At 62.9% G+C, this 27,918-nt stretch overlaps 1 protein-coding gene across 3 annotated transcripts; it reads left to right on the top strand.

Moving 5' to 3' along the window:
• The first annotated feature begins 4,055 nt into the window (after nt 1-4,055).
• Nucleotides 4,056-27,697, top strand: B4GALNT1 (beta-1,4-N-acetyl-galactosaminyltransferase 1). Of its 3 annotated transcripts, XM_054051486.1 has the most exons (13): nt 4,056-4,093; nt 6,512-6,567; nt 9,816-10,063; nt 11,330-11,497; nt 13,561-13,667; nt 14,721-14,758; nt 15,732-15,912; nt 16,941-17,051; nt 19,453-19,640; nt 20,930-21,070; nt 25,022-25,259; nt 27,274-27,530; nt 27,658-27,697. In XM_054051486.1, exons 3-12 carry the CDS (start codon nt 9,858-9,860, stop codon nt 27,486-27,488), a joined length of 1,593 nt encoding a protein of 530 aa, XP_053907461.1. In that variant the 5' UTR covers nt 4,056-4,093; nt 6,512-6,567; nt 9,816-9,857; the 3' UTR covers nt 27,489-27,530; nt 27,658-27,697. The 3 variants fall into 3 exon arrangements, with proteins under 3 accessions (XP_053907461.1, XP_053907460.1, XP_053907462.1); XM_054051485.1 differs by lacking the exon at nt 27,658-27,697 and having other exon boundaries at nt 27,274-27,573; XM_054051487.1 differs by lacking the exon at nt 27,658-27,697 and having other exon boundaries at nt 20,966-21,070; nt 27,274-27,573.
• Nucleotides 27,698-27,918: the final 221 nt, after the last annotated feature.

Consider the following 27,918-nt stretch of genomic DNA (forward strand, 5'->3'; position numbering starts at 1 on the left):
AGCTCCCCCCAGGCCCCCCCAAGGACCTCCCAAATCCCCCCAGACCCCACTAAGACCCCCCCCAAATCCCCCCAAGAGCCCCCCCAGACCCCCTTAGGACTCCCCAAGAACCCCCAAAAGCCCCCCCACCCCCTTAATCCCCCCAAACCCCCCCAAGAGCCCCCCCAGACTCCCCCCAGGAACCCCCAAACCCCCCGACCCCACTAAGACTCCCCAACCCCCCCCAAGAGCCCCCCCAGACTCCCCCCAGGACACTCCACCCCCCCCGACCCCACTAAGAACCCCCCAAACTCCCCCAAGAGCCCCCCCCAGAACCCCTTAATCCCTCTATTCCCCCCAAGAGCCCCCCCAGACCCCTCTAGGACACCCCAAGAACCCCTAAACCCATCCAAGAGCCCCCCCAGACCCCCCAAATCCCCACAAACCCCCCAAGAGCCCCCCCCAGAACCCCTTAATCCCTCTATTACCCCCAAGAGCCCCCCCAGACCCCCCTAGGACACCCCAAGAACCCCCAAAACCCCCCAAGACGCCCCCAGACCCCCTTAATCCCCCCATTCCCCCCCAAGAGCCCCCCCCGACACCCCTAATCCCTCCATTCCCCCCAAGAGCCCCCCCAGATCCCCTTAATCCCCCCATTCCCCCCCAAGAGCCCCCCCAGACCTCCCTAGGACCCCCCAAATCCCCCCAGACTCCCCCCAGGCCCCCCCAGAGCCCACCCCGACACCCCTAATCCCCCCATTCCCCCCCCAAGAGCCCCCCCAGTCCCCACTAAGACCCCCCCATTCCCCCCCAGAGCCCCCCCAGACCCCCTTAATCCCCCCATTCCCCCCCAAGAGCCCCCCCCAGACCCCCTTAATCCCCCCATTCCCCCCAAGAGCCCCCCCCAAACCCCCTTAATCCCCCCATTCCCCCCCAAGAGCCCCCCCCAGACCCCCTTAATCCCCCCATTCCCCCCCAAGAGCCCCCCCAGACCCCCCAATCCCTCCATTCTCCCCCAAGAGACCCCCCCTAAGACCCCCCTCTCCCCCCCCAGTGCCCCCCCCGCCCCCCCCTTTCAATGGGGCCGTTGTTGCTGCCCACACGGGACACAAAGGGACACTGGGGGGGACACTGGGGGGGTACACACGGGGGGGACACAAAGGGGGGCGCCCCCCCCACTTTGTGACACCCCCCCACGTCCCCCCTTTCCCCCTATTGCCCCCCCACTGTCCCCCCCTTTTTGTCCCCCCCTTTGTCCCCCCGGTATCCCCCAGTAAGACCCCCCCAAGAGCCCCCCCAAAACCCCCCCGCACCCCCTAAGACACCCCCAAAGCCCCCAAGAGACCCCCATTGTCTCCCCCTTCTCCCCATTGTCCCCCCATTGTCCCCCATTGTCCCCCCTTTTTATGTCCCCCCTTATTCCCCCTTCTCCCCATTGTCCCCCCATTGTCCCCCATTGTCCCCCCTTTTTATGTCCCCCCTTATTCTCTCTTCTCCCCATTGTCCCCCCATTGTCCCCCATTACTCCCCCTTTGTCCCCCCATTTTCCCCCACTGTCCCCCCTTTTTTGTGCCCCCCCTTATTCCCCCTTCTCCCCATTGTCCCCCCATTGTCCCCCCACTGCCCCCCATTACCCCCATTGTGTCCCCCCTTTATCCCCCACTGCCCCCATTACCCCCCATTGTGTCCCCCCTTTATCCCCCACTGCCCCCCATTACCCCCCATTGTGTCCCCCCTTTATCCCCCACTGCCCCCCATTACCCCCATTGTGTCCCCCCTTTATCCCCCACTGCCCCCATTCCCCCCCATTGTGTGTCCCCCCTTTATCCCCCACTGCCCCCCATTACCCCCATTGTGTCCCCCCTTTATCCCCCACTGCCCCCCATTCCCCCCATTGTGTCCCCCCTTTATCCCCCACTGCCCCCCATTACCCCCATTATGTGTCCCCCCTTTATCCCCCACTGCCCCCCATTACCCCCCATTGTGTCCCCCCTTTATCCCCCACTGCCCCCCATTACCCCCATTGTGTGTCCCCCTTTATCCCCCACTGCCCCCCATTACCCCCATTGTGTCCCCCCTTTATCCCCCACTGCCCCCATTCCCCCCCATTGTGTGTCCCCCCTTTATCCCCCACTGCCCCCCATTCCCCCCATTGTGTCCCCCCTTTATCCCCCACTGCCCCCCATTACCCCCATTATGTGTCCCCCCTTTATCCCCCACTGCCCCCCATTACCCCCCATTGTGTCCCCCCTTTATCCCCCACTGCCCCCCATTCCCCCATTGTGTGTCCCCTTTATCCCCCACTGCCCCCCATTACCCCCATTGTGTGTCCCCCTTTTATCCCCCACTGCCCCCCATTCCCCCCATTGTGTGTCCCCCTTTTATCCCCCACTGCTCCCCATTCCCCCCATTGTGTGTCCCCCCTTTATCCCCCACTGCCCCCCATTCCCCCCATTGTGTGTCCCCCCTTTATCCCCCACTGCCCCCCATTACCCCCATTGTGTGTCCCCCCTTTATCCCCCACTGCCCCCCATTACCCCCCATTGTGTGTCCCCCCTTTATCCCCCACTGCCCCCCATTACCCCCATTGTGTGTCCCCCCTTTATCCCCCACTGCCCCCTATTCCCCCATTGTGTCCCCCCTTTATCCCCCACTGCCCCCCATTCCCCCATTGTGTCCCCCCTTTATCCCCCACTGCCCCCCATTCCCCCCATTGTGTGTCCCCCTTTTATCCCCCACTGCCCCCCATTCCCCCCATTGTGTGTCCCCCCTTTATCCCCCACTGCCCCCCATTACCCCCATTGTGTGTCCCCCTTTTATCCCCCACTGCCCCCCATTCCCCCCATTGTGTGTCCCCCCTTTATCCCCCACTGCCCCCCATTACCCCCATTGTGTGTCCCCCTTTTATCCCCCACTGCCCCCCATTCCCCCCATTGTGTGTCCCCCCTTTATCCCCCACTGCCCCCATTACCCCCATTATGTGTCCCCCCTTTATCCCCCACTGCCCCCCATTACCCCCATTATGTGTCCCCCCTTTATCCCCCACTGCCCCCCATTCCCCCATTGTGTCCCCCCTTTATCCCCCACTGCCCCCCATTCCCCCATTGTGTCCCCCCTTTATCCCCCACTGCCCCCCATTCCCCCCATTGTGTGTCCCCCTTTTATCCCCCACTGCCCCCCATTCCCCCCATTGTGTGTCCCCCCTTTATCCCCCACTGCCCCCCATTACCCCCATTGTGTGTCCCCCCTTTATCCCCCACTGCCCCCCATTACCCCCATTGTGTCCCCCCTTTATCCCCCACTGCCCCCCATTCCCCCCATTGTGTGTCCCCCCTTTATCCCCCACTGCCCCCATTACCCCCATTATGTGTCCCCCCTTTATCCCCCACTGCCCCCCATTACCCCCATTGTGTGTCCCCCCTTTATCCCCCACTGCCCCCATTACCCCCATTGTGTCCCCCCTTTATCCCCCACTGCCCCCCATTCCCCCCATTGTGTGTCCCCCCTTTATCCCCCATTACCCCCATTATGTGTCCCCCCTTTATCCCCCACTGCCCCCCATTACCCCCATTATGTGTCCCCCCTTTATCCCCCACTGCCCCCCATTACCCCCCATTGTGTCCCCCCTTTATCCCCCACTGCCCCCCATTCCCCCCCATTGTGTGTCCCCCCTTTATCCCCCACTGCCCCCCATTACCCCCCATTGTGTGTCCCCCCTTATCCCCCACTGCCCCCCATTACCCCCCATTGTGTGTCCCCCCTTATCCCCCACTGCCCCTCATTATCCCCCATTGTGTGTCCCCCCCTTTACCCCCCCCACTGCCCCATCACCCCCCATTGTGTGTATCCCCCATTGTCCCCCCATTACCCCCCATTGTGTGTCCCCCCCTTTATCCCCCCCACTGCCCCCATCACCCCCCATTGTGTGTATCCCCCATTGTCCCCCTATTACCCCCCACTGTGTGTCCCCCCCATTGTCCCCCCCCCCGCCCCGCAGGCTGCGGCGCTGTCGTTCCGTTTCGCGGCCACCCGGGGGCGCCCCGTTCCCCCCTCCCAGCCCCCCCCACCCCCCCCAATCCGGTACCGGCAGCGCCCGGAGCCGCAGCGGAGCCGGGTAGGGACCGACACCCCCCCACCCCCACCTCCTCAATCGCGATATATCGGGGGGGGTAGGGCTGCCACCACGATATCACATCCCCCCCTCCCGCATCTTCCATCCCTGCATCCCCCATCCTCTCTGCCCCCCCCCATCCCTGCATCCCCCCCTCTCCCATCGACCCCCCCCAGACCCCCCCATCCTCATCCTCGGTGCCCCCCCCGAGCCCCCCCCATCCCATCGACCCCCCCCAGACCCCCCCATCCTCATCCTCGGTGCCCCCCCCGAGCCCCCCCCCATCCTTTCTGCCCCCCCCAGACCCCCCCATCCTCTCTGCCCCCCCCGCCCGAGTCCCCCCATCCCATTGACCCCCCCCATCCCTGCATCCCCCCCCATCCCATCGACCCCCCCAGACCCCCCCATCCTCATCTTCGGTGCCCCCCCCGAGCCCCCCCCATCCCATCGACCCCCCCCAGACCCCCCCATCCTCTCTGCCCCCCCCCAGACCCCCCCAACCTCTCTGCCCCCCTCCCGAGCCCCCCCATCCCATCGACCCCCCACGAGCCGCCCCCATCCTCTCTGCCCCCCCCATCTCTGCATCCCCCCCATCCCATTGACCCCCCCCCAGACCCCCCATCCTCTCTGCCCCCCCCCAGGCCCCCGCCCCCATCCTCGGCCCCCCCACACCCTCTCTGCCCCCCCACCTCCCAGACCCCCCCAATCCCATTGACCCCTCCATCCTCACTGCCCCCCCATCCCAGGTCCCCCCCCATCCTCCGCCCCCCATCCTCTCAGCCCTCCCCATCCCAGTCCCCCCCAATCCCATTGACCCCCCCATCCCCCTGTCCCCCCACCCTCCCCACTGCCCCCCACCCCATGCCCCCCCCCATGCCCCCCCCCCTCCAGGACCCCCCATTTTCACCCCAAATTCCTTTCAGGGTCCCGAGGGGGGGTTTGTCATGAGGGGCCCCCCTTGTTTCCCCCCACCCCCGATTTCCCCCCTTGCCCCGCCCGAGGGGGCGTCCCTCGGGGGGGTCTTGGGGGGACCTGGAGGGGTCCGGGGGGGTCTTAAGGGGTCTTAGGGGGTCTTGGGGAGCCTGGGGGGTCCCTTCAGGGTACCTGGGGGGGCCGGGGGGGGGGGGTCCTAGGGGGGTCTGGGGGTCCCTGGGGGGCCCGGAAGGGGTCTGGGAGGGGTCTTGGGGGGTCCTGGGGGGGGTCCTGGGGGGGTCTGGGGATGTCTGGGGGGGCCGGGAGGGGTCTGGGGGGGGGTCCTTGGGGGTCCTGGGGGGGATCTGGGGAGTCCTGGGGGGGGTCTGGGGGGTCCTTGGGGGTCTTGGGGGGCCGGGGGGTTCCTGGGGGGGGTCCTTGGGCATCCTGGGGGGGTCTTGGGGGGTCCTGCAGGGGGGCCTTAGGGGTTCTGGGGGGCTTTTGGGGGTCTGGGGGGGGTCTTTGGGGGTCTTGGGGGGGTCCTTGGAGGGAGTCCAGGGGGTCTTGGGGGGGGTTCTTGGGGGGGTCTGGGGGGGGTCCCTGGGGGGGTATTGGGGGTCCTGGGGGGGTCTTGGGGGGTCTGGGGGGGTCTTTGCCTGTCTGGGGGGGGTCACTAAGGGGGTGTTGGGGGTCCTGAGGGGGTCTGGGGGGGGGTCTTGGGGGGTCCTTTGGGGGGGTCCCTTCTGGGGCCCCTGGGGGGGGGGTCTCTTTGGGGGATCTTGGGGGTCCTGGGGGGGGACACAACCCTGGGGGGGGGTGTCTTTTTGGGGGGTCCCTTCTGGGGTCTGGGGGAGTCCCTGGTGGGGTCTTGGGGGGTCGAGGGGGGGTCCCTGGGGGGGTCTTGGGGGTCCTGGGGGGTCTTGGGGGGGGTCTTTGGGGGGTCTTGGGGGGCCAGGGGGGGTCCTTGGGGGAGTCTTGGGGGGTCATTTTGGGGGGTCTTTGGGGGGGGTCCCTTCTGGGGTCACTGGAGGGGGTCCGAGGGGGGTCTTGGGGGGTCTTTGGGGGGGTTCCTTTTGGGGGTCCCTTCTGGAGCCCCTGGGGGGGTCTCTTTGGGGGGTCTTGGGGGGTCCTGGGGGGGGGAAAAACCCTGGGGGTGTCTTTTTTTGGGGATCCCTTCTGGGGTCCGGGGGGGTCCCTGGGGGAGTCTTGGGGGGTCTTGGGGGTGTCCATTCCAGGGGGGTCATGGGGGTGTCCTGGGGGGGGTCTCTTTGGGGGGGTCCCTTCTGGGGTCCTTGGGGGATCCGGGGGGGTCCTGGGGGGGTCTTGGGGGTCCTGGGGTGGGTCTCTTTTGGGGGTCCCTTCTGGGGTCCTTGGGGGGGTCCTGGGGGGGTCATGGGGGGGTCTGGGGGGGTCTCTTTGTGGAGGTTCCCTGGAGGGGTCCGGGGGGGGTCCCTGGACGGGGGGGTGCGGGGGTGTCCCCCCCCCAACGCTGTCCCCGTGTCCCCAAAGCGCTGCGGTGGGGACAGAGCCATGAGCGAGGGCTGAGACCCCCCCGGGACCCCCAGGTGAGGGCACTGGGGGAACTGGGAGCACTGGGAGCACTGGGGGGGCAATGGGGGGGCAATGGGGGGCACTGGGGGAACTGGGAGCACTGGGAGCACTGGGGGGGCAATGGGGGGGCAATGGGGGAACTGGGGGAACTGGGGGGCACTGGGGGAACTGGGGGGGCACTGGGGGCACTGGGGGGGCACTGGGGGTCAATGGGGGGAGCGCTGGGGGAACTGGGAGCACTGGGAGCACTGGGGGTCAATGGGGGGGCACAGGGGGGACTGGGAGCACTGGGGGGGGCAATGGGGGGGCACTGGGGGGCACTGGGAGGGGCACTGGGGGAACTGGGAGCACTGGGGGACAATGGGGGGGAACTGGGGGAACTGGGAGCACTGGGAGCACTGGGGGGGCAATGGGGGGGCACTGGGAGCACTGGGGGGGCAATGGGGGGGGTACTGGGGGGACTGGGAACACTGGAAGAACTGGGGGGGCAATGGGGGGGCAATGGGGGGAGCACTGGGAGCACTGGGGGAACTGGGAGCACTGGGGGGGCAATGGGGGGGCACTGGGGGGACTGGGAGCACTGGGGGGGCAATGGGGGGGCAATGGGGGGGCACTGGGGGGCACTGGGGGGCACTGGGGGGGGCAATGGGGGGGCAATGGGGGGACTGGGAGCACTGGGAACACTGGGGGGGCAATGGGGGGGCAATGGGGGGCACTGGGGGAACTGGGGGGCACTGGGGGAACTGGGGGGGGCACTGGGGGGGCACTGGGGGGGCACTGGGGGTCAATGGGGGGAGCGCTGGGGGAACTGGGAGCACTGGGAGCACTGGGGGTCAATGGGGGGCACTGGGGGGACTGGGAGCACTGGGGGGGCACTGGGAGGGGCACTGGGGGAACTGGGAGCACTGGGGGACAATGGGGGGGAACTGGGGGAACTGGGAGCACTGGGAGCACTGGGGGGGCAATGGGGGGGCACTGGGAGCACTGGGGGGGCAATGGGGGGCACTGGGGGAACTGGGAGCACTGGGGGGGCAATGGGGGGGCACTGGGGGGGGCACTGGGGGGGCACTGGGGGGGCACTGGGGGAACTGGGAGCACTGGGGGGGCAATGGGGGGGCACTGGGAGCACTGGGGGGGCAATGGGGGGCACTGGGGAAACTGGGGGAACTGGGAGCACTGGGGGGGCACTGGGGGAACTGGGAGCACAGGGAGCACTGGGGGGGCAATGGGGGGGCAATGGGGGGGAACTGGGAGCACTGGGAGCACTGGGCGGCACTGGAGGGGCAATGGGGGGCACTGGGGGGAGTGGGAGCACTGGTGCGAACTGGGAGGCACTGGGAGGTGCTGGTTTGTGCTTGTACTGGTTGCACTGGTTTGTACTGGCTGCACTGGTTTGAAGGTGCGGGGCGGATGCGGGGTTGTACTGGTTTGTACTGGTTTGCAACTGGTTACACAGTACAGCAGTTATACTGGTCGCACTGGTTTATACTGGTTCGTGCTGGTTTATACTGGTTCATGCTGATTTATACTGGTTTATACTGGTTTATAGTGGTTTACTCAGTCCCCACTGGTCCACTGGTTGCACTGGTCTCACTGGTTTCTACTGGTTTACAGTGGCTTCTATTGGTTTACAGTGGTTTTTACTGGTTTCTACTGGTTTACGCTGGTCTGTACTGGTTTACAGTGGTTTCCACTGGTCTCTATTGGCTCCTACTGGTTTATAGTGGTTTATAATGGTTTCTACTGGTTTACAGTGGTTTATACTGGTTTACTCAGTCCCCACTGGTTGCACTGGTCTCACTGGTTCCTACTGGTTTACTGTGTTTCCTACTGGGTTCCAGTGATTCCTCCTGGTTCCTACTGGTTCTTACTGGTTTCCAGTGGTTCCTACTGGTTTCCAGTGGTTTCTACTGGTTCCTACTGGTTTGCGGTGGTTCCTTCTGGTTTCCAGTGGTTCCTACTGGTTTACTGTGTTTCCTACTGGTCCCTACTGGTTTCCAGTGGTTTCTCCTGGTTCCTCCTGGTTTGGTTTCCTGTGGTTCCTACTGGTTTCCTCCTGGTTTCCTACTGGTTTCCTACTGGTTCCTACTGGTTTCCAGTGGTTCCTACTGGTTTCCTCCTGGTTCCTCCTGGTTCCTCCTGGTTTCCTACTGGTTTCCTACTGGTTCCTACTGGTTTCCAGTGGTTCCTACTGGTTCCTACTGGTCTCCAGTGGTTTCCTCCTGGTTCCGCCTGGTTCCTACTGTTTCCTACTGGTTTCCTACTGGTTCCTACTGGTTTCCAGTGGTTCCTACTGGTTTCCTCCTGGTTCCTCCTGGTTCCTAATGGTCTCCAGTGGTTTCCTTCTGGTTCCTACTGGTTACCGGTGGTTCGTACTGGTTCCTCCTGGTTTCCTACTGGTTTCTACTGGTTTCTACTGGTCTCCAGTGGTTTCCTCCTGGTTCCTCCTGGTTTCCTACTGGTTTCCAGTGGTTCCTACTGGTTCCTACTGGTTTCCTACTGGTTTCCTCCTGGTTCCTCCTGGTTCCTACTGGTTTCCTGTGGGTTCCTCCTGGTTCCTCCTGGTTCTTACTGGTTTCCTACTGGTTTCCAGTGGTTTCCTACTGGTTTCCTACTGGTTCCTCCTGGTTTCCTCCTGGTTCCTCCTGGTCCCTACTCGTTCCTACTGGTCCCTACTGGTTTCCAGTGGTTTCCTCCTGGTTCCTACTGGTTTCCTCTTGGTCCCTACTGGTTCCTACTGGTCCCTACTGGTTTCCAGTGGTCCCTACTGGTTTCCAGTGGTTTCCTCCTGGTTTCCTCCTGGTTCCTCCTGGTTCCTACTGGTTCCTACTGGTTCCTACTGGTTTCCACTGGTTCCTCCTGGTTTCCTGCTGCTTTCCTGTGATTCCTACTGGTTCCTCCTGGTCTCCAGTGGTTTCCTCCTGGTTTCCTCCTGGTTCCTACTGGTCCCTACTGGTTTCCAGTGGTCCCTACTGGTTTCCAGTGGGTTCCTCCTGGTTCCTCCTGGTTTCCTACTGGTTTCCAGTGGTTTCCTCCTGGTTCCTACTGGTCCCTACTGGTTTCCAGTGGTTTCCTCCTGGTTCCTCCTGGTTTCCTACTGGTTTCCAGTGGGTTTCTCCTGGTTCCTCCTGGTTCCTCCTGGTTTCCTACTGGTCTCCAGTGGGTTCCTACTGGTTCCTCCTGGTCCCTACTGGTTTCCAGTGGTCCCTACTGGTTTCCAGTGGGTTCCTCCCGTCTCCTGGTGGTCTCTCCCCGCCCGCAGCGGTCGGCACTGGTGGGCACTGGTCCGTACTGGTGGGGCAGGATGCGGGGCGCCCCGAAGCCGCTCTTCGTGCTGCTCTTGGCGGCCTCGGCCTCGCTGGCGGCGCTGCTGCTGCACCTCTGGGCCCCCAAAGGCCCCCCCAGCGTGGACCTGCGCAGACCCCCCCCCGGCAGGGTCACCCCCCAACTCACCCCCCCCGCCCGGCAGTACCCCGACGTCCCCTTCCGCCTGCGCCGCGACGTCATGGAGTAAGGGGGGGCCATGGGGGGGGATAGGGGGGGGCTATGGGATGGGGGGGCTATGGGGGGGGGATAGGGGGGCAATGGGGGGAATATGGGAGGGGTATGGGGTATGGGGGATATAGGGGGGTATGGGGGGGCTATGGGGGGTCTATGGGTATGGGGGGTCTATGGGGTGGGGGGGTATGGGGGGGCTATGAGGGTATGGGGGGGTATGGGGGGGCTATGGGGTGTCTATGGGTATGGGGGGGCTGTGGGGGGTCTATGGGTATGGGGGGGCTATGGGGTGGGGGGGTATGGGGTGTATGGGGGGGCTATGGGGTGTGGGGGATATGGGAGGATATGGGGTGTGGAGGTATGGGGGGTCTATGGGGTATGGGGGGTATGGGGGGGTCTATGGGGTATGGGGGGTATGGGGGGGCTATGGGGGGTCTATGGGTATGGGGGGTCTTATGGGGTGGGGGGGTATGGGGGGGCTATGAGGGTATGGGGGGGTATGGGGTGTATGGGGGGGCTATGGGGTGTGGGGGATATGGGAGGATATGGGGTGTGGAGGTATGGGGGGTCTATGGGGTATGGGGGGTATGGGGGGGCTATGGGGTGTGAGGGTATGGGGGGGCTATGGGGTATGGGGAATATAGGGGGGTATGGGGGGTCTATGGGGTGTGGGGGGTATGGGGGGTATGGGGGGTTTATGGGGATATGGGGGGTTATGGGGGGGTATGGGGGATATAGGGGGGCTATGGGGTGCGGGGGGTATGGGTTATGGGGTGTATGGGGGTATGGGGGGGTATGGGGGGATGTGGGGGGTTATGGGGTGTGGGGGTTATAGGGGGTATGGGGGGTCTATGGGGTACGGGGGATATAGGGGAGTATGGGGGGGCTATGGGGTGTGGGGGGTATGGAGGCGTCTGGGGGGTCTATGGGGTGTGGGGGATATGGGGGGGTATGGGGGGTATGGGGGGTCTATGGGGTATGGGGGGATATAGGGGGGTATGGGGGGTCTATGGGGTGTGGGGGGGTATGGGGGGGCTATGAGGGTATGGGGGGGTGTGGGGGGTATGGGGGGTTATGGGGTTTCCTGGGGGGTTCCTGGGGGGCACTGGGGGATACTGGGGGGCACTGGGGGGCACTTGGAGCTACTGGGAGGCTACTGGGGGGCGCTGGGGGGCACTGGGGGCTACTGGGGGGCACTGGGGGCTACTGGAGGTTCCTGGGGGGATACTGGGGTTTCCTGGGGTTCCGGGGGTCCCTGGCCGGTGACGGGGGGCGCAGGCTGCTCCCCAGGAACGGGTGCTCGTGCGAGGCGGAGGCGTCGCTGCCGCTGCACCCGCAGCTCTTCGGCCACGGCCCCGGCGTTGACTTCGCCGACGCCTTCGCCCCTGCGGAGCGCGCGCGGCTGCAGCGCCTGCGCGAGAGCGAGTTCCGCAGCCACCGCCTGCGGTGAGGCCCACGGGCGGGGGGCAGCGCCGGGGGGGGCACCTGTGGGGCGATATGGGGCGATATGGGGCAATATGGGGCGATATGGGGTGATATGGGTCACCTATGGGGCGATATGGGGCACCTATGGGGCTCTGTGGGGCGATATGGGTCACCTATGGGGCGATATGGGGCACCTGTAGGGCGATATGGGGCGATATGGGGCACCTATGGGTCACCTATGGGGCGATATGGGTCACCTATGGGGCGATATGGGGCAATATAGGGCGATATGGGGCACCTATGGGGCAATATGGGGCGATATGGGTCACCTATGGGGCTCTGTGGGGCGATATGGGGCACCTATGGGGCGATATGGGGCACCTGTGGGGCGATATGGGGCGATATGGGGCACCTATGGGTCACCTATGGGGCGATATGGGTCACCTATGGGGCGATATGGGGCACCTATGGGGTGATATGGGGCGATATGGGGCACCTATAGGGCGATATGGGTCACCTATGGGGCGATATGGGGCAATATGGGGCACCTATAGGGCGATATGGGTCACCTATGGGGCGATATGGGGCACCTATGGGGCGATATGGGGCGATATGGGTCACCTATGGGGCTCTATGGGGCAATATAGGGCGATATGGGTCACCTATGGGGCAATATGGGGCAATATAGGGCGATATGGGGCACCTATGGGTCGATATGGGTCACCTATGGGGCTCTATGGGGCGATATAGGTCACCTATGGGGCAATATGGGGCGATATGGGTCACCTATGGGGCTCTATGGGGCGATATGGGTCACCTATGGGGCGATATGGGTCACCTATGGGGCTCTATGGGGCGATATGGGTCACCTATGGGGCTCTATGGGGCACTATAGGTCCCTATAGCTCTGTAATGGGTCTCTATGTGTCCCTATGGCTCAGCTATGGGTCTCTATGGGTCTCTATGGGTCTCTATGTGTCCCTATGGCTCAGCTGTGGGTCTCTATGGGTCGCTATGGGTCTCTATGGGTCCCTACAGCTCAGCTGTTGGTCGCTATGGCTCCCTATGGGTCCCTACGGCTCAGCTATGGGTCGCTATGGGTCGCTGTGGGTCTCTATGGGTCTCTATGGGTCGCTGTGGGTCTCTATGGGTCTCTGTGGGTTCCTGTGGCTCAGCTGTGGGTCTCTATGGGTCGCTGTGGGTCTCTATGGGTCGCTATGGGTCGCTGTGGGTCTCTATGGGTCTCTGTGGGTCCCTGTGGCTCAGCTGTGGGTCGCTATGGGTCTCTATGGGTCCCTATGGGTCCCTATAGCTCAGCTGTGGGTCTCTATGGGTCTCTGTGGGTCACTATGGGTCCCTATGGGTCGCTATGGGTCCCTACAGCTCAGCTATGGGTCGCTATGGGTCCGTATGGCTCAGCTGTGGGTCGCTATGGGTCTCTATGGGTCTCTATGGGTCCCTATGGGTCCCTATGGCTCAGCTATGGGTCTCTATGGGTCGCTATGGCTCAGCTGTGGGTCTCTATGGGTCTCTGTGGGTCCCTGTGGCTCAGCTGTGGGTCTCTATGGGTCGCTATGGGTCTCTGTGGGTCTCTATGGGTCCCTATGGCTCAGCTGTGGGTCTCTATGGGTCGCTATGGGTCGCTGTGGGTCTCTGTGGGTCCCTACGGCTCAGCTGTGGCTCAGCTGTGGGTCTCTATGGGTCTCTATGGGTCGCTATGGGTCGCTGTGGGTCTCTATGGGTTGCTATGGGTCCCTACAGCTCAGCTATGGGTCGCTATGGGTCCCTGTGGGTCGCTATGGCTCAGCTGTGGGTCGCTATGGGTCGCTATGGGTCTCTGTGGGTCTCTATGGGTCCCTGTGGCTCAGCTGTGGGTCGCTATGGGTCGCTATGGGTCTCTATGGGTCGCTATGGCTCAGCTGTGGGTCTCTATGGGTCCCTGTGGCTCAGCTGTGGGTCTCTGTGGGTCTCTATGGGTCCCTGTGGCTCAGCTGTGGGTCTGTATGGGTCGCTGTGGGTCTCTATGGGTCGCTGTGGGTCTCTATGGGTCGCTGTGGGTCGCTATGGGTCGCTGTGGGTCTCAGGGTGCAGAACGCGGCGGATCGGCTGCTGATCGCTCGCGCCAACTCTCCCCTCGAGTTCCCCACACAGGGGGTGGAGGTGCGGCCGCTGCAGAGCGTCCTCCTGCCCGGTGAGGGGAAAGTGGGGGGCACTGGGGGGCACTGGGGGACAGTGGGGGGCACTGAGGGGGCAGTGGGGGGACAATGGGGGGAGTATTGGGGGGCAATGGGGGGCACTGGGGGGGCAGTGGGGGGACAATGGGGGGGTATTGGGGGGGCAATGGGGGGCACTGGGGGGCACTGGGGGGCTGGGGGGCATTGAGGGGACATGGGGGGGTATTGGGGGGCACTGGGGGGCAGTGGGGGACAATGGGGGGTATTGGGGGGCACTAGGGGGCACTGGGGGGGCTGTGGGGGACAATGGGGGGTATTGGGGGGCAATAGGGGGCAGTGGGGGGACAATGGGGGGTATTGGGGGGCACTGGGGGGCAGTGGGGGACAATGGGGGGTATTGGGGGGTATTGGGGGGCACTGGGGGGCAGTGGGGGGGCAATGGGGGGTATTGAGGGGCACTGGGGGGCAGTGGGGGGGCAATGGGGGGTATTGAGGGGCACTGGGGGGCAGTGGGGGGACAATGGGGGGTATTGAGGGGCAAAGGGGGGCACTGGGGGGGCAGTGGGAGGACAATGGGGGGTATTGGGGGGCACTGGGGGGCAGTGGGGGGGCAATGGGGGGTATTGAGGGGCACTGGGGGGCAGTGGGGGGACAATGGGGGGTATTGAGGGGCAAAGGGGGGCACTGGGGGGGCAGTGGGGGGACAATGGGGGGTATTGGGGGGCCATAGGGGGCACTGGGGGAACAATGGGGGGTATTGGGGGGCGAAGGGGGGCAGAGAGACATTGGGGGGACATGTGGGGGGTATTGGGGGACAAAGGGGGGGCAAAGGGGGGGCAAAGGGGGGCAGAGAGACATTGGGGGGGATATGTGGGGGTATGGGGGGGCAAAGGGGGGGCAAAGGGGGGGCAAAGGGGGGCAGAGAGACATTGGGGGGACATGTGGGGATATTGGGGAACAAAGGGGGGGCAAAGGGGGGCAGAGAGACATTGTGGGGACATGTGGGGGGTATTGGGGGTCTCTGTTCCGGGGGGGTCCCTGTGCCCCCCCAGCTCACCCCCCCCCCCCAGGGCTCAGCCTTCAGGCGCCGCGCAGCGACCGGTACCAGGTGAGGGGGCGGGGCCAGCGGGAAAGGGGGCGGGGCTTGGCCGAGAGGGGCGTGGTTTGGCGGAAAGGGCGGGGGCAGTGTATAAAGGACTGAGGGAGAGGGCGTGGTCTGGTTAAGGGGGCCTGTGGTGAGGGGGCGTGGTCCATCCCAGGCTGGGGTGTGCCAGGGTGGAAAGGGCGGGGCTTAAGCGGAAGAGGGCGCGGCCTAGCTAAGAGGGCGTGGTCTAGTTAAGTGATGGGCGGGGCATGCCCATATATTGCAAAGGGGTCCGTGTGGGTTGCCCAGTGCTCCCAGTATGGGTTGCCCAGTGCTCCCAGTATGGGTTGCCCAGTGGTCCCAGCGTGGGCTCCCATTCCTCCCAGCGTGGGTAGACCATTCCTCCCAGTGTGGGCTCCCATTCCTCCCAATATGGGCTCCCATTCCTCCCAATACAGGCTCCCAGTCCTCCCAGTATGGGCTTCCATTCCTCTTAGTGTGGGTAGACCAGTCCTCCCAGTTTGGGCTCCCATTCTTCCTAGTGTGGGTAGACGAGTCCTCCCAGTATGGGCTCCTTCCTCCCTGTGTGGATAGACCAGTCCTCCCAGTATGGGCTCCCATTCCTTCCAGTGTGGGTAGACCAGTCCTCCCAGTATGGGCTCCCATTCCTTCCAGTGTGGGTAGACCAGTCCTCCCAGTGTGGGCTCCCATTCCTCCCAATACGGGCTCCCAGTCTGGGCTCCCATTCCTCTTAGTGTGGGTAGACCAGTTCTCCCATTTTGGGCTCCTATTCCTCCCAGTGTGGGTAGACGATTGCTCCCAGTATGGGCTCCTCCCTCCCTGTTTGGGTAGACCAGTCCTCCCAGTATGGGCTCCCATTCCTCCCAGTGTGGGCTCCCATTCCTCCCCGTGGGCTCCCAGTCCTCCCGGTGTGGGTGCCAATTCCCAGCGTGTGCTCCCAGTGCTCCCAGTGCTCCCAGTGCCCTCGTGCCCGCAGGTGACGCTCTCGGCCACGCTGGGGACGCTGGCGGTGGCGGCCGAGGTGGAGGGCGTGGAGCGTCGGGGCGAGGGGCAGCCTCGGCTCTCGTTGGCCGCCGCGCGCCTCGACCACCTCAACCGGCAGCTCCAGTTCGTCACCTACACCAGCACCCAGTTCCACCCCGACACCGCCGACATCGGTGGGTGGGATCCGGATGGGTGCTGGTCCCGTGGGTGCCATGGGTGGGATCTGGATGGGTGCTGGTCCCGTGGGTGCCATGAATGGGATCTGGATGGGTGCTGGTCCCATGGGAGCTCCTGGATGGGTGCTGGTGCCATGGGTGGGATCCGGATGGGTGCTGGTCCCATGGGTGGGATCTGGATGGGTGCTGGTCCCATGGGAGCTCCTGGATGGGTGCTGGTCCCATGGGTGGGATCTGGATGGGTGCTGGTGCCATGGGTGGGATCTGGATGGGTGCTGGTCCCATGGGAGCTCCTGGGTGGGTGCTGGTGCCATGGGTGGGATCCGGATGGGTGCTGGTCCCATGGGTGCGATCTGGATGGGTGCTGGTCCCATGGGTGGGATCTGGATGGGTGCTGGTCCCTTGAGTGCCATGGTGGGATCTGGATGGGTGCTGGTCCTATGGGTGCTCCTGGGTGGGTGCTGGTCCCATGGGTGGGATCCAGATGGGTGCTGGTGCCATGGGAGCTACTGGATGGGTGCTGGTCCCACGGGTGGGATCTGGATGGGTGCTGGTCCCATGGGTGCTCCTGGATGGGTGCTGGTCCCATGGGTGCCATGAATGGGATCTGGATGGGTGCTGGTCCCATGAGTTGGATCCGGATGGGTGCTGGTCCCATGGGTGCCATGGTGGGATCTGGATGGGTGCCGGTCCCATGGGTGGCATCTGGATGGGTGCCGGTCCCATGGGTGCTCCTGGATGGGTGCTGGTCCCATGGGTGGGATCTGGGTGGGTGCTCCTGGATGGGTGCTGGTCCCATGGGTGGGATCTGGGTGGGTGCTGGTGCCATGGGTGCTCCTGGATGGGTGCTGGTCCCCGGGGGTGGGATCCGGATGGGTGCTGGTGCCATGGGTGCTCCTGGATGGGTGCTGGTGTCATGGGTGCTCCTGGATGGGTGCTGGTCCCATGGGTGGGATCCGGATGGGTGCTGGTCCCCGGGGGGAGGGTGGGTGCCCCCTGGACCCCAGCGCCCCGTTGGCCTCCAGTGCAGTTTGCCACCCCCGGGCACGAGGCCGCCTTCACCGTCCGCATCCGGCACCCGCCCGCCCCCCGCCTGTACGGCCCCAGCCCCCCCGCTGACGGCGACGGCGACGGAGGTGAGCGGGGACCCCAAAACCAGTGTGCCCAGTAAGGCTTGCTGTTCCCCCAGTTAGGTTGACCTGGCCTCCCATCGTGGGTTGACCTGACCACCCAGTATGGGTTGACCTGACCACCCAGCGTGGGCTCCCAGTTTGGCAACCGTTTCCCCAGTGCTCCCAGTTTGGGTGCTCAGTTCCATAGTGGATGGGCCCCGTACTCCCCATGTGAAGACCAAGCATGGCGTACCGTCCTCGCAGTTTGGGGGTGCCCATTCCTCCCAGCATGGGTTCCCAGTCCCCCCAGTGTGGGTACCCAGTTCCCCCAGTATGGGTTGCCCAGTCCTCCCGGTGTGGGTGCCATCTTCCCAGTATGGCTTGCCCAGTGCTCCCAGTGTGGGTTGCCCAGTGCTCCCAGTGTGGGTTGCCCAGTCCTCCCAGTGTGGGTGCTATCTTCCCAGTATGGCTTGCCCAGTCCTCCCAGTGTGGGTTGCCCAGTCCTCCCAGTTTGGGCTCCCATTCCTCCCAGTATGGCTTGCCCAGCCCTCCCAGTTTGGGCTCCCATTCCTCCCAGTATGGCTTGCCCAGCCCTCCCAGTTTGGGCTCCCATTCCTCCCAGTGTGGGTAGACCAGTCCTCCCAGTTTGGGCTCCCATTCCTCCCAGTTTGGCTTGCCCAGCCCTCCCAGTTTGGGCTCCCATTCCTCCCAGTTTGGCTTGCCCAGCCCTCCCAGCACGGGTTGACCTGGCCTCCCAGCATGGGTTGACCTGACCTCCCAGCGGGGGTTGACCTGGCCTCCCAGCATGGGTTGACCTGGCCTCCCAGCATGGGTTGACCTGGCCTCCCAGCATGGGTTGACCTGGCCTCCCAGCACGGGTTGACCTGGCCTCCCAGCACGGGTTGACCTGGCCTCCCAGCATGGGTTGACCTGGCCTCCCAGCATGGGTTGACCTGGCCTCCCAGCACGGGTTGACCTGGCCTCCCAGCGCGGGTTGACCTGGCCTCCCAGCACGGGTTGACCTGGCCTCCCAGCACGGGTTGACCTGGCCTCCCAGCACGGGTTGACCTGGCCTCCCAGCATGGGTTGACCTGACCTCCCAGCACGGGTTGACCTGGCCTCCCAGCACGGGTTGACCTGGCCTCCCAGCATGGGTTGACCTGACCTCCCAGCATGGGTTGACCTGGCCTCCCAGCGCGGGTTGACCTGGCCTCCCAGCGGGGGTTGACCTGGCCTCCCAGCACGGGTTGACCTGGCCTCCCAGCACGGGTTGACCTGGCCTCCCAGCACGGGTTGACCTGGCCTCCCAGCATGGGTTGACCTGGCCTCCCAGCATGGGTTGACCTGGCCTCCCAGCATGGGTTGACCTGGCCTCCCAGCACGGGTTGACCTGGCCTCCCAGCATGGGTTGACCTGGCCTCCCAGCACGGGTTGACCTGGCCTCCCAGCACGGGTTGACCTGGCCTCCCAGCACGGGTTGACCTGGCCTCCCAGCATGGGTTGACCTGGCCTCCCAGCACGGGTTGACCTGGCCTCCCAGCACGGGTTGACCTGGCCTCCCAGCATGGGTTGACCTGGCCTCCCAGCATGGGTTGACCTGGCCTCCCAGCGGGGGTTGACCTGGCCTCCCAGCACGGGTTGACCTGGCCTCCCAGCGCGGGTTGACCTGACCACCCAGTATGGGCTCCCAGTTTGGCAACCGTTTCCCCAGTGCTCCCAGTTTGAGTGCTCAGTCCCATAGTGGATGGGCCCCATACTCTCCATGTGAAGACCAAGCATGGTGTACCGTCCTCGCAGTTTGTGGGTGCCCATTCCTCCCAGCATGGATTCCCAGTCCCCCCAGTATGGGTTGCCCAGTCCTCCCAGTGTGAAGATGCCTGTCCTCCCAGTATGGCTTGCCCAGTGCTCCTAGTGTGGGTGCCATCTTCCCAGTATGGCTTGCCCAGTCCTCCCAGTATGGCTTGTCCAGTCCTCCCAGTTTGGGCTCCCATTCCTCCCAGTGTGGGTAGACCAGTCCTCCCAGTTTGGGCTCCCATTCCTCCCAGTGTGGCTTGTCCAGTCCTCCCAGTTTGGGCTCCCATTCCTCCCAGTGTGGGTAGACCAGTCCTCCCAGTTTGGGCTCCCATTCCTCCCAGTATGGCTTGTCCAGTCCTCCCAGTTTGGGCTCCCATTCCTCCCAGTTTGGGCTCCCATTCCTCCCAGTATGGCTTATCCAGTCCTCCCAGTTTGGGCTCCCATTCCTCCCAGTATGGATTGCCCAGTCCTCCCAGTGTGGTTTACCCAGTACTCCCAGTGTAGGGATGCCATCCTCCCAGCGGGGGTTGACCTGTCCTCCCAAATGTAGCTTCCCCCAGTGCTCCCAGTTCCCCGTTCCCAGTGCTCCCAGTTCCCCGTTCCCAGTGCTCCCAGTTCGCTCTGCCCTCAGGGTACAACGTTTCGGCGCTGGTGACCATCGCCACTAAGACGTTCCTGCGCTACGACAAACTGCGCGGGCTCATCGCCAGCGTGCGCCGCTTCTACCCCTCCATCACCATCGTGGTGGCGGACGACAGCCAACGGCCCGAAGCCCTCCAGGGACCCCACCTCGAGCACTACCTCATGCCCTTCGGCAAGGTGGGGGGCACCCCAGAAATGGGGGGCGCTAGGGGGCGCTATGGGGCTGGAGGGGTGGGGGACCCCAGAAATGGGGGGACTGGGGGGCGCTATGGGGCTGACAGGGGTGGGGGGCACCCCAGAAATGGGGGGGCTGGGGGGGGCCACTGGGGGGCGCTATGGGGCGTTATGGGGCTGGAATGGGTGGGGGACCCCAATTTGGGGGCACTGGGGGGACACTGGGGGGACACTGGGGGGCGCTATGGGGCGTTATGGGGCTGGAATGGGTGGAGACCCCAGAATTGGGGGCACTGGGGGGTGCTATGGGGCTGGAAGGCAAGGGGGACCCCAGAAATGGGGGCACTGGGGGACACTAGGGGCTGGAGGGGTGGGGGAGACCCAAAAATGGGGGCATTGGGGGACACTGGGGGACACTGGGGGGCGCTATGGGGCTGGAATGGGTGGGGTCCCCAGAATTGGGGGCACTCGGGGGCGCTATGGGGCTGACAGGGGTGAGGGGGACCCCAGAAATGGGGGCATTGGGGGACACTGGGGGGCGCTATGGGGCTGGAAGGGGTGAAGGACCCCAGCAATGGGGGCATTGGGGGACACTGGGGGACACTGGGGGGGCGCTATGGGGCTGGAAGGGGTGGGGACCCCAGAATTGGGGGCATTGGGGGACACTGGGGGGCGCTATGGGGCTGGAAGGGGAGGGGGGACCCCGGAAATGGGGGCATTGGGGGACACTGGGGGGCGCTATGGGGCTGGAGGGGTGGGGGGGACCCCAGAATTGGGGACACTGGGGGGACACTGGAGGCCACTGGGGGGCACTATGGGGCTGGAAGGGGAGGGGGACCCCGATTTGGGGACACTGGGGGGCGCTATGGGGCGTTATGGGGCTGGAAGGGGTGGGGGGACCCCAGAAATGGGGGCACTGGGGCAGCTATGGGGCGGCTATGGGGCAGCCATGGGGCAGCTACGGGGCAGCTATAGGGCAACTATAGGGCAGCTATGGGGTGACTATGGGTCAGCTATGGGGTGACTATGGGGCAGCTATGGGGCGACTATGGGGCAGCTATGGGGCAGCCATGGGGCAGTTGTGGGGCACTTATGGGGCAGTTGTGGGGCAGTTGTGGGGCAGTTGTGGGGCAGCTATAGGGCAGCTATGGGGCGGCTATGGGGCGGCTATGGGGCAGCCATGGGGCAGCCATTGGGTGGCTATGGGGCAGCCATGGGGCAGCTCTGGGGCAGCTATGGGGCATCTATGGGGCGGCTATGGGTCAGCCGTGGGGCGCTGACGGCCCCCTCAGGGCTGGTTCGCCGGGAGGAATCTGGCGGTGTCGCAGGTGACGACCAAATACGTACTGTGGGTGGACGACGACTTCATCTTCACCCCCCGAACCCGTCTGGAGAAGCTCGTGGATGTGCTGGAGAGAACCAGCCTGGACCTGGTGCGGAAACGGGGCGGAAGTGGGGCGGAAACGGGGCGGAAGTGGGGCGGAAACAGGGCGGGAGTGGGGCGGAAGTGGGGGAAATGGGGAGAAGTGCGCGGGAATGGGGGAAATGGGGGGCTGGAGAGAACCAGCCTGGATCTGGTGGGGGAAATGGGGCGGAAATAGGGCGGAAGTGGGGCGGAAGTGGGGCGGAAGTGGAGGAAAATGGGGAGAAGTGGGGGGGAATGGGGGAAATGGGGGGCTGGAGAAAACCAGCCTGGACCTGGTGGGGGAAATGGGGCGGAAATAGGGCGGAAGTGGGGCGGAAATGGGGAAATGAGAGAGAATGGGGGAAATGGGGGGCTGGAGGGAATGAGCTTGGACCTGGTGGGGGAAATGGGGTGGAAGTGGGGCGGAAGTGGGGCAAAATGGGGGGAAGTGGGGTGGGAATGGGGGGAAGTGGGGGAAATGGGTGGGAAATGGGGGAAGTGGGAGGAATGGGGGGAAGTCGGGGGAAATAAGGGGAAATGAAGGGGAATAGGGGAGGAAATGGGCAATGGGGGAGGAAATGGGGGAAATGGGGGGAAATGGGGGATGAAATGGGGGGAATGGGGGAGGAAATGGGGGAGGAAATGGGGGGAAATGGGGGGCTGGAGAGAATGAAAGGGGGGAAGGAGGGGAGAAGGGGGTACGGGGGGACATGGGGGTTTGGGGGTGCAGTTTTGGGGTTCAGTTGGGGGGGTCAGGGCTGTTGGGGGGTTTCAGGGGTGCATTTCCAGTGCCCACTTTGGGGCTTCAGTGGGGTCAGAGCTTCTGGGGCGGTTCAGGGTGCATTTTGGGGTCCATTTTTGGGGTTCAGTGCCAGTGGGGGGGTCCGAGGGTGCATTTTGGATCCATTTTTGGGGGTTCAGGGCCGGTGAAGTGGTTCCGGGGTGCATTTTGGGTCCATTTTTGGGGTTCAGTGCCGGTGGAGGGGTTCAGGGGTGCATTTTGGGGTCCATTTTTTGGGGTTCAGTGGGGTCAGAGCTTCTGGGAGGGTTTGGAGGTACATTTTTGGGTCCATTTTTGGGGGTTCAGGGCCGGTGAAGGGGTCCCGGGGTGCATTCTGGGGTCCATTTTTGGGGTTCAGTGCCAGTGGAGGGGTTCAGGGGTGCATTTTGGGTCCATTTTTGGGGTTCAATGCCGGTGGAGGGCTTCAAGGGCGCATTTTGGGGTCCATTTTTTGGGGTTCAGTGGGGTCAGAGCTTCTGGGGGGGGTTGCGGGTGGATTTTGGGCCCAGTTTTGGGGGTTCAGTGCCGGTGGAGGGGTTCCAGGGTGCATTCTGGGTTCCCTTTTTGGGGTTCAGTGCCGGTGGAGGGGTTAGGAGGTGCATTTTGGGGTCCATTTTTGGGGTTCAGTGCCAGTGGAGGGCTTCAGGGGTGCATTTTGGGTCCATTTTGGGGGTTCAGTGCCAGTGGAGGGGTTCCGGGGTGCATTTTGGGGTCTATTTTTGGGGGTCCACTGCCAGTGGGGGGGTCCGAGGGTGCATTTTGAGGTCCATTTTTGGGGTTCAGTGGGGTCACAGCTTCTGGGGGGTTTGGAGGTACATTTTGGAGTCCATTTTTGGGGTTCAATGCCAGTGGAGGGCTTCAGGGGTGCATTTTGGGTCCATTTTTGGGGTTCAGTGCCAGTGAAGGGGTTCCAGGGTCTATTTTTGGGGGTTCAGGGGGGTCAGAGCTTTTGGGGGGGTTCGGAGATCCATTTTTGGGTCCATTTTCAGGATTCAGTGCCAGTGAAGGGGTTCAGGGGTGCATTTTGGGTTCCATTTTTGGGGTTCAGTGCCAGTGGAGAGGTTCAAAGGTGCATTTTTGGGTCCATTTTTGGGGTTCAGTGCCGGTGGAGAGGTTCAAAGGTGCATTTTTGGGTCCATTTTCAGGATTCAGTGCCAGTGGAGGGGTTCAGGGGTGCATTTTGGGGTCTATTTTTGGGGTTCAGTGCCAGTGAAGGGGTTCCGGGGTGGATTTTGGGGTCCATTTTTGGGGTTCAGTGCCAGTGAAGGGGTTCCGGGGTGCATTTTGGGTCCATTTTTGGGGTTCAGTGCCAGTGGAGGGCTTCAGGGGTGCATTTTGGAGTCCATTTTTGGGGTTCAGTGCCAGTGGAGAGCTTTGCGTGTGCATTTTGGGGTCCATTTTTGGGGTTTGGTGCCGGTGGAGGGGTTCGGAGGTGCATTCTGGGGTCTATTTTTGGGGTTCAGTGCCGGTGAAGGGGTTCTGGGGTGTATTTTTGGATCCATTTTTGGGGTTCAGTGGGGTCACAGCTGCTGTGGGGGTTTGGAGGTCCATTTTTGGGGTTCAGTGCCAGTGGAGGGGTTCCGGGGTCCATTTTTGTGTCCATTTTTGGGGTTCAGTGCTGGTGGAGGGGTTTGCGGGTGGATTTTGGGCCCAGTTTTGGGGGTTCAGTGCCGGTGAAGGGGTTCAGGGGTGCTTTTGGGTCTATTTTGGGGGTTCAGTGCCAGTGGAGGGGTTCAGAGGTGCATTTTGGGTCCATTTTTGGGGGTTCAGTGCCGGTGGAGGGGTTCAGAGGTGCATTTTAGGGGTCCAATTCGGGGGTTCAGGGGATTCAGGGGTTCTGGGACGGTTCAGAGGTGCATTTTGGGTCCATTTTTGGGGTTCAGTGCCGGTGGAGGGGTTCCGGGGTGGATTTTTGGGGTCCATTTTTGGGGTTCAATGCCGGTGGAGGGCTTCAAGGGCGCATTTTGGGGTCCAGTTTTGGGGTTCAATGCCAGTGAAGGGGTTCGGGGGTGCATTCTGGGGTCCATTTTTGGGGTTCAGTGCCAGTGGAGAGGTTCAAAGGTGCATTTTTGGGTCCATTTTCAGGATTCAGTGCCAGTGGAGGGGTTCTGGGGTGCATTTTGGGTCCATTTTTGGGGTTCAGTGCTGGTGAAAGGGTTCCGGGGTCTATTTTTGGGGGTTCAGGGGGGGTCAGAGCTTTTGGGGGGGTTCGGAGGTCCATTTTGGGGTCCATTTTTGGGGTTCAATGCCAGTGAAGGGGTCCGAGGGTGCATTTTGGGGTCCATTTTTTGGGGTTCAGGGGGGTCAGAGCTTTTGGGGGGGTTCGGAGGTCCATTTTTGGGTCCATTTTTGGGGTTCAGTGCCAGTGAAGGGGTTCTGGGGTGGATTTTGGGGTCCATTTTTGGGGTTCAGTGCCAGTGGAGGGGTCCGAGGTTGCATTTTGGGGTCCAATTTTGGGGTTCAGGGGGGTCAGAGCTTTTGGGGGGGGTCGGAGGTGCATTTTTGGGTCCATTTTCAGGATTCAGTGCCAGTGAAGGGGTTCTGGGGTGCATTTTGGGGTCCATTTTTGGGGTTCAGTGCCAGTGAAGGGGTTCCGGGGTGTATTTTGGGTCCATTTTTGGGGTTCAGTGCCGGTGGAGGGGTTCAGGGGCGCATTTTGGGGTCCATTTTTGGGGGTTCAGTGCCAGTGGAGGGGTCCGAGGGTGCATTTTAGGTTCCATTTTTGGGGTTCAATGCCAGAGGAGGGCTTCAGGGGTGCATTTTGGGCCCATTTTTGGGGTTCAATGCCGGTGGAGGGCTTCAAGGGCGCATTTTGGGTCCAGTTTTTGGGGTTCAGTGCCAGTGAAGGGGTTCCGGGGTGCATTCTGGGGTCCATTTTTGGGGTTCAGTGCCGGTGGAGAGGTTCAAAGGTGCATTTTTGGGTCCATTTTCAGGATTCAATGCCAGTGGAGGGGTTCCGGGGTGGATTTTGGGGTCCCTTTTTGGGGTTCAGTGCCAGTGAAGGGGTTCCGGGGTCTATTTTTTGGGGTTCAGGGCCGGTGGAGGGGTTCCGGGGTCTATTTTTGGGGGTTCAGGGGGGGTCAGAGCTTTTGGGGGGGTTCGGAGGTGCATTTTGGGGTCCATTTTTGGGGGTTCAGGGCCGGTGAAGGGGTTCCATTTTTGGGGTTCAGTGCCGGGGTCCCCCCTTTTTCCCGGCAGGTGGGCGGGGCGGTGCGGGAGATCACCGGCTTCACCACCACGTACCGTCAGCGGCTCTTGGTTCGAGGGGGGGATTCAGGGGGCGACTGTTTGCGCCCCATTCCCGGTTTCCACCACCGCCTCGAGGGGTTCCCGCGCTGCGTCGTTACCGACGGAGTCGTCAACTTCTTCCTGGCGAGGACCGACAAAGTGCGGCAAGTGGGGTTCGACCCCCGACTGCGACGAGTGGCGCACCTCGGTGAGGGGGGGCTTGGGGGGACCCCCCGAGAGGCTTTGGGGACCACCTTGAGGTCATCTGAGATCTTTGAGGAGATCTGAGGGACATTGGGGACCCCCTGAGAGACTTTGGGGACCACCTGAGAGACTTTGGGGACCACCTTGAGGTCATCTGAGATCTTTGAGGAGATCTGAGGGACTTTGGGGACCCCCTGAGAGACTTTGAGGACCTCCTGAGAGACTTTGGGGACCACCTTGAGGTCATCTGAGATCTTTGAGGGGATCTGAGGGACATTGGAGGGCCCCTGAGAGACTTTGGGGACCACCTGAGAGACTTTGGGGACCACCTTGAGGTCATCTGAGATCTTGGAGGAGATCTGAGGGACATTGGGGACCCCCGGAGAGACTTTAGGGACCACCTTGAGGTCATCTGAGATCTTGGAGGAGGTCTGAGAGACTTTGAGGACCCCCTAAGAGGCTTTGGGGTCCACCTTGAGGTCATCTGAGATCTTTGAGGAGATCTGAGGGACATTGGGGACCCCCTGAGAGACTTTGAGGACCACCTGAGAGACTTTAGGGACCACCTTGAGGTCATCTCAGATCTTTGAGGGGATCTGAGGGACATTGGGGACCCCCTGAGACCCCTTTGAGGTCCACCTTAAGGTCATCTGAGATCTTGGAGGAGATCTGAGGGACTTTGGGGACCCCCTGAGCCCCTTTTGAGGTTCACCAGAGATCTTTGAGAAGATCCGGGAGACACTGAGGACTCCCTGAGAGACTTTTGAGGTCCACCTTGAGGTCATCTGAGATCTTTGAGGAGATCTGAGGGACATTGGGGACCCCCTGAGAGACTTTGAGGACCCCTTGAGAGACTTTGGGGAACACCTTGAGGTCATCTGAGATCTTTGAGGAGATCTGAGGGAATTTGGGGACCCCCTGAGCCCCTTTTGAGGTTCACCAGAGATCTTTGAGAAGATCTGGGGGACACTGAGGACCCTGTGAGACCCTTTTGAGGTCCACCTTGAGGTCATCTGAGACCTTTGAGGAGATCTGAGGGACATTGGGGACCCCCTGAGAGACTTTGAGGACCCCCTGAGAGACTTTGGGGTCCACCTTGAGGTCATCTGAGACCTTTGAGAAGATCTGAGGGACTTTGGGGACCCCCTGAGAGGCTTTGGGGTCCACCTTGAGGTCATCTGAGATCTTTGAGGAGATCTGAGGGACTTTGGGGATCCCCTGAGACCCTTTTGGGGTCCACCTTGAGGTCATCAGAGACCTTTGAGAAGATCTGAGGGACTTTGGGGACCCCCTGAGCCCCTTTTGAGGTTCACCAGAGATCTTTGAGAAGATCTGGGGGACACTGAGGACCCTGTGAGACCCTTTTGAGGTCCACCTTGAGGTCATCTGAGACCTTTGAGGAGATCTGAGGGACATTGGGGACCCCCTGAGAGACTTTGGGGACCACCTTGAGGTCATCTGAGATCTTTGAGAAGATCTGAGGGACTTTGAGGACCCCCCAAGAGACTTTGGGGACCACCTTGAGGTCATCTCAGATCTTTGAGGAGATCTGAGGGAATTTGGGGACCCCCTGAGAGACTTTAGGGACCACCTTGAGGTCATCTGAGATGTTTGAGGCGATCTGAGGGACTTTGGGGACCCCCCGAGAGGCTTTGGGGTTCACATTGAGGTCATCTGAGATCTTTGAGGAGATCTGAGGGACTTTGGGGATCCCCTGAGACCCCTTTGAGGTCCACCTTGAGGTCAGCAGAGACCTTTGAGATGATCTGGGGGACATTGGGGACCCCCTCAGACCTTTTTGAGGTCCACCTTGAGGTCATCAGAGGTCTTTGAGAAGATCTGAGGGACTTTGGGGACCACCTTAAGGTCATCTGAGCTCTTTGAGAAGATCTGAGGGACATTGGAGACCCCCTGAGCCCCTTTTGAGGTCCACCAGAGCTCTTTGAGGAGCTCTGAGTCGATTTGAGGGCCACCGGAAACCCCTCGAGGTCACGTTTTGGGTTCTCCTTCATCCGCAGAGTTCTTCATCGACGGTCTCGGGGTTCTTCACGTGGGCTCCTGCGAGGACGTGGTGGTGGACCACGCGTCCAAGCTGGCGCTGCCGTGGCGCCGGACGGAGGGCGAACGGCAGTACGCGCGGTTCCGGTATCCACCGGCGCGCGACGACAGCGTCCGCCTCAAACACCGCCTCTTCTTCTTCAAGAACCGCTTCAAGTGTATGGCCGGCAACTGAGGACCACCGGCCACCGGCCACCGCCCGAGGCCACCCACACGGCCACCACCACCGCCTGAGGTCATCGACAGGGCCACCACCACCACCTGAGGCCACCGACAGGGCCACCACCACCACTTGAGGCCACCAACAGGGCCACCACCACCACCTGAGGTCATCAACAGGGCCACCACCACCGCCTGAGGTCATCAACAGGGCCACCACCACCACTTGAGGCCATCGACAGGGCCACCACCACCACTTGAGGTCATCACCACCACCACTTGAGGCCACCAACAGGGCCACCACCACCACTTGAGGTCATCACCACCACCACTTGAGGCCACCAACAGGGCCACCACCACCACTTGAGGTCATCACCACCACCACTTGAGGCCACCAATAGGGCCACCACCACCACTTGAGGCCACCAAAAGGGCCACCACCACCA

This window comes from Cuculus canorus, chromosome 29, assembly GCF_017976375.1.
Source record: "Cuculus canorus isolate bCucCan1 chromosome 29, bCucCan1.pri, whole genome shotgun sequence".
Classification (NCBI taxonomy): Eukaryota; Metazoa; Chordata; class Aves; order Cuculiformes; family Cuculidae; genus Cuculus; species Cuculus canorus.

Coding starts and splice junctions, on each gene's coding strand:
- B4GALNT1 (XM_054051486.1), top strand. CDS start 9,858: ATGCGGGGCGCCCCGAAGCCGCTCTTCGTGCTGCTCTTGGCGGCCTCG. Junction 17,052..19,452: donor TGACGGCGACGGCGACGGAG/GTGAGCGGGGAC, acceptor CTCTGCCCTCAG/GGTACAACGTTTCGGCGCTG. Junction 21,071..25,021: donor AGAGAACCAGCCTGGACCTG/GTGCGGAAACGG, acceptor TTTTCCCGGCAG/GTGGGCGGGGCGGTGCGGGA.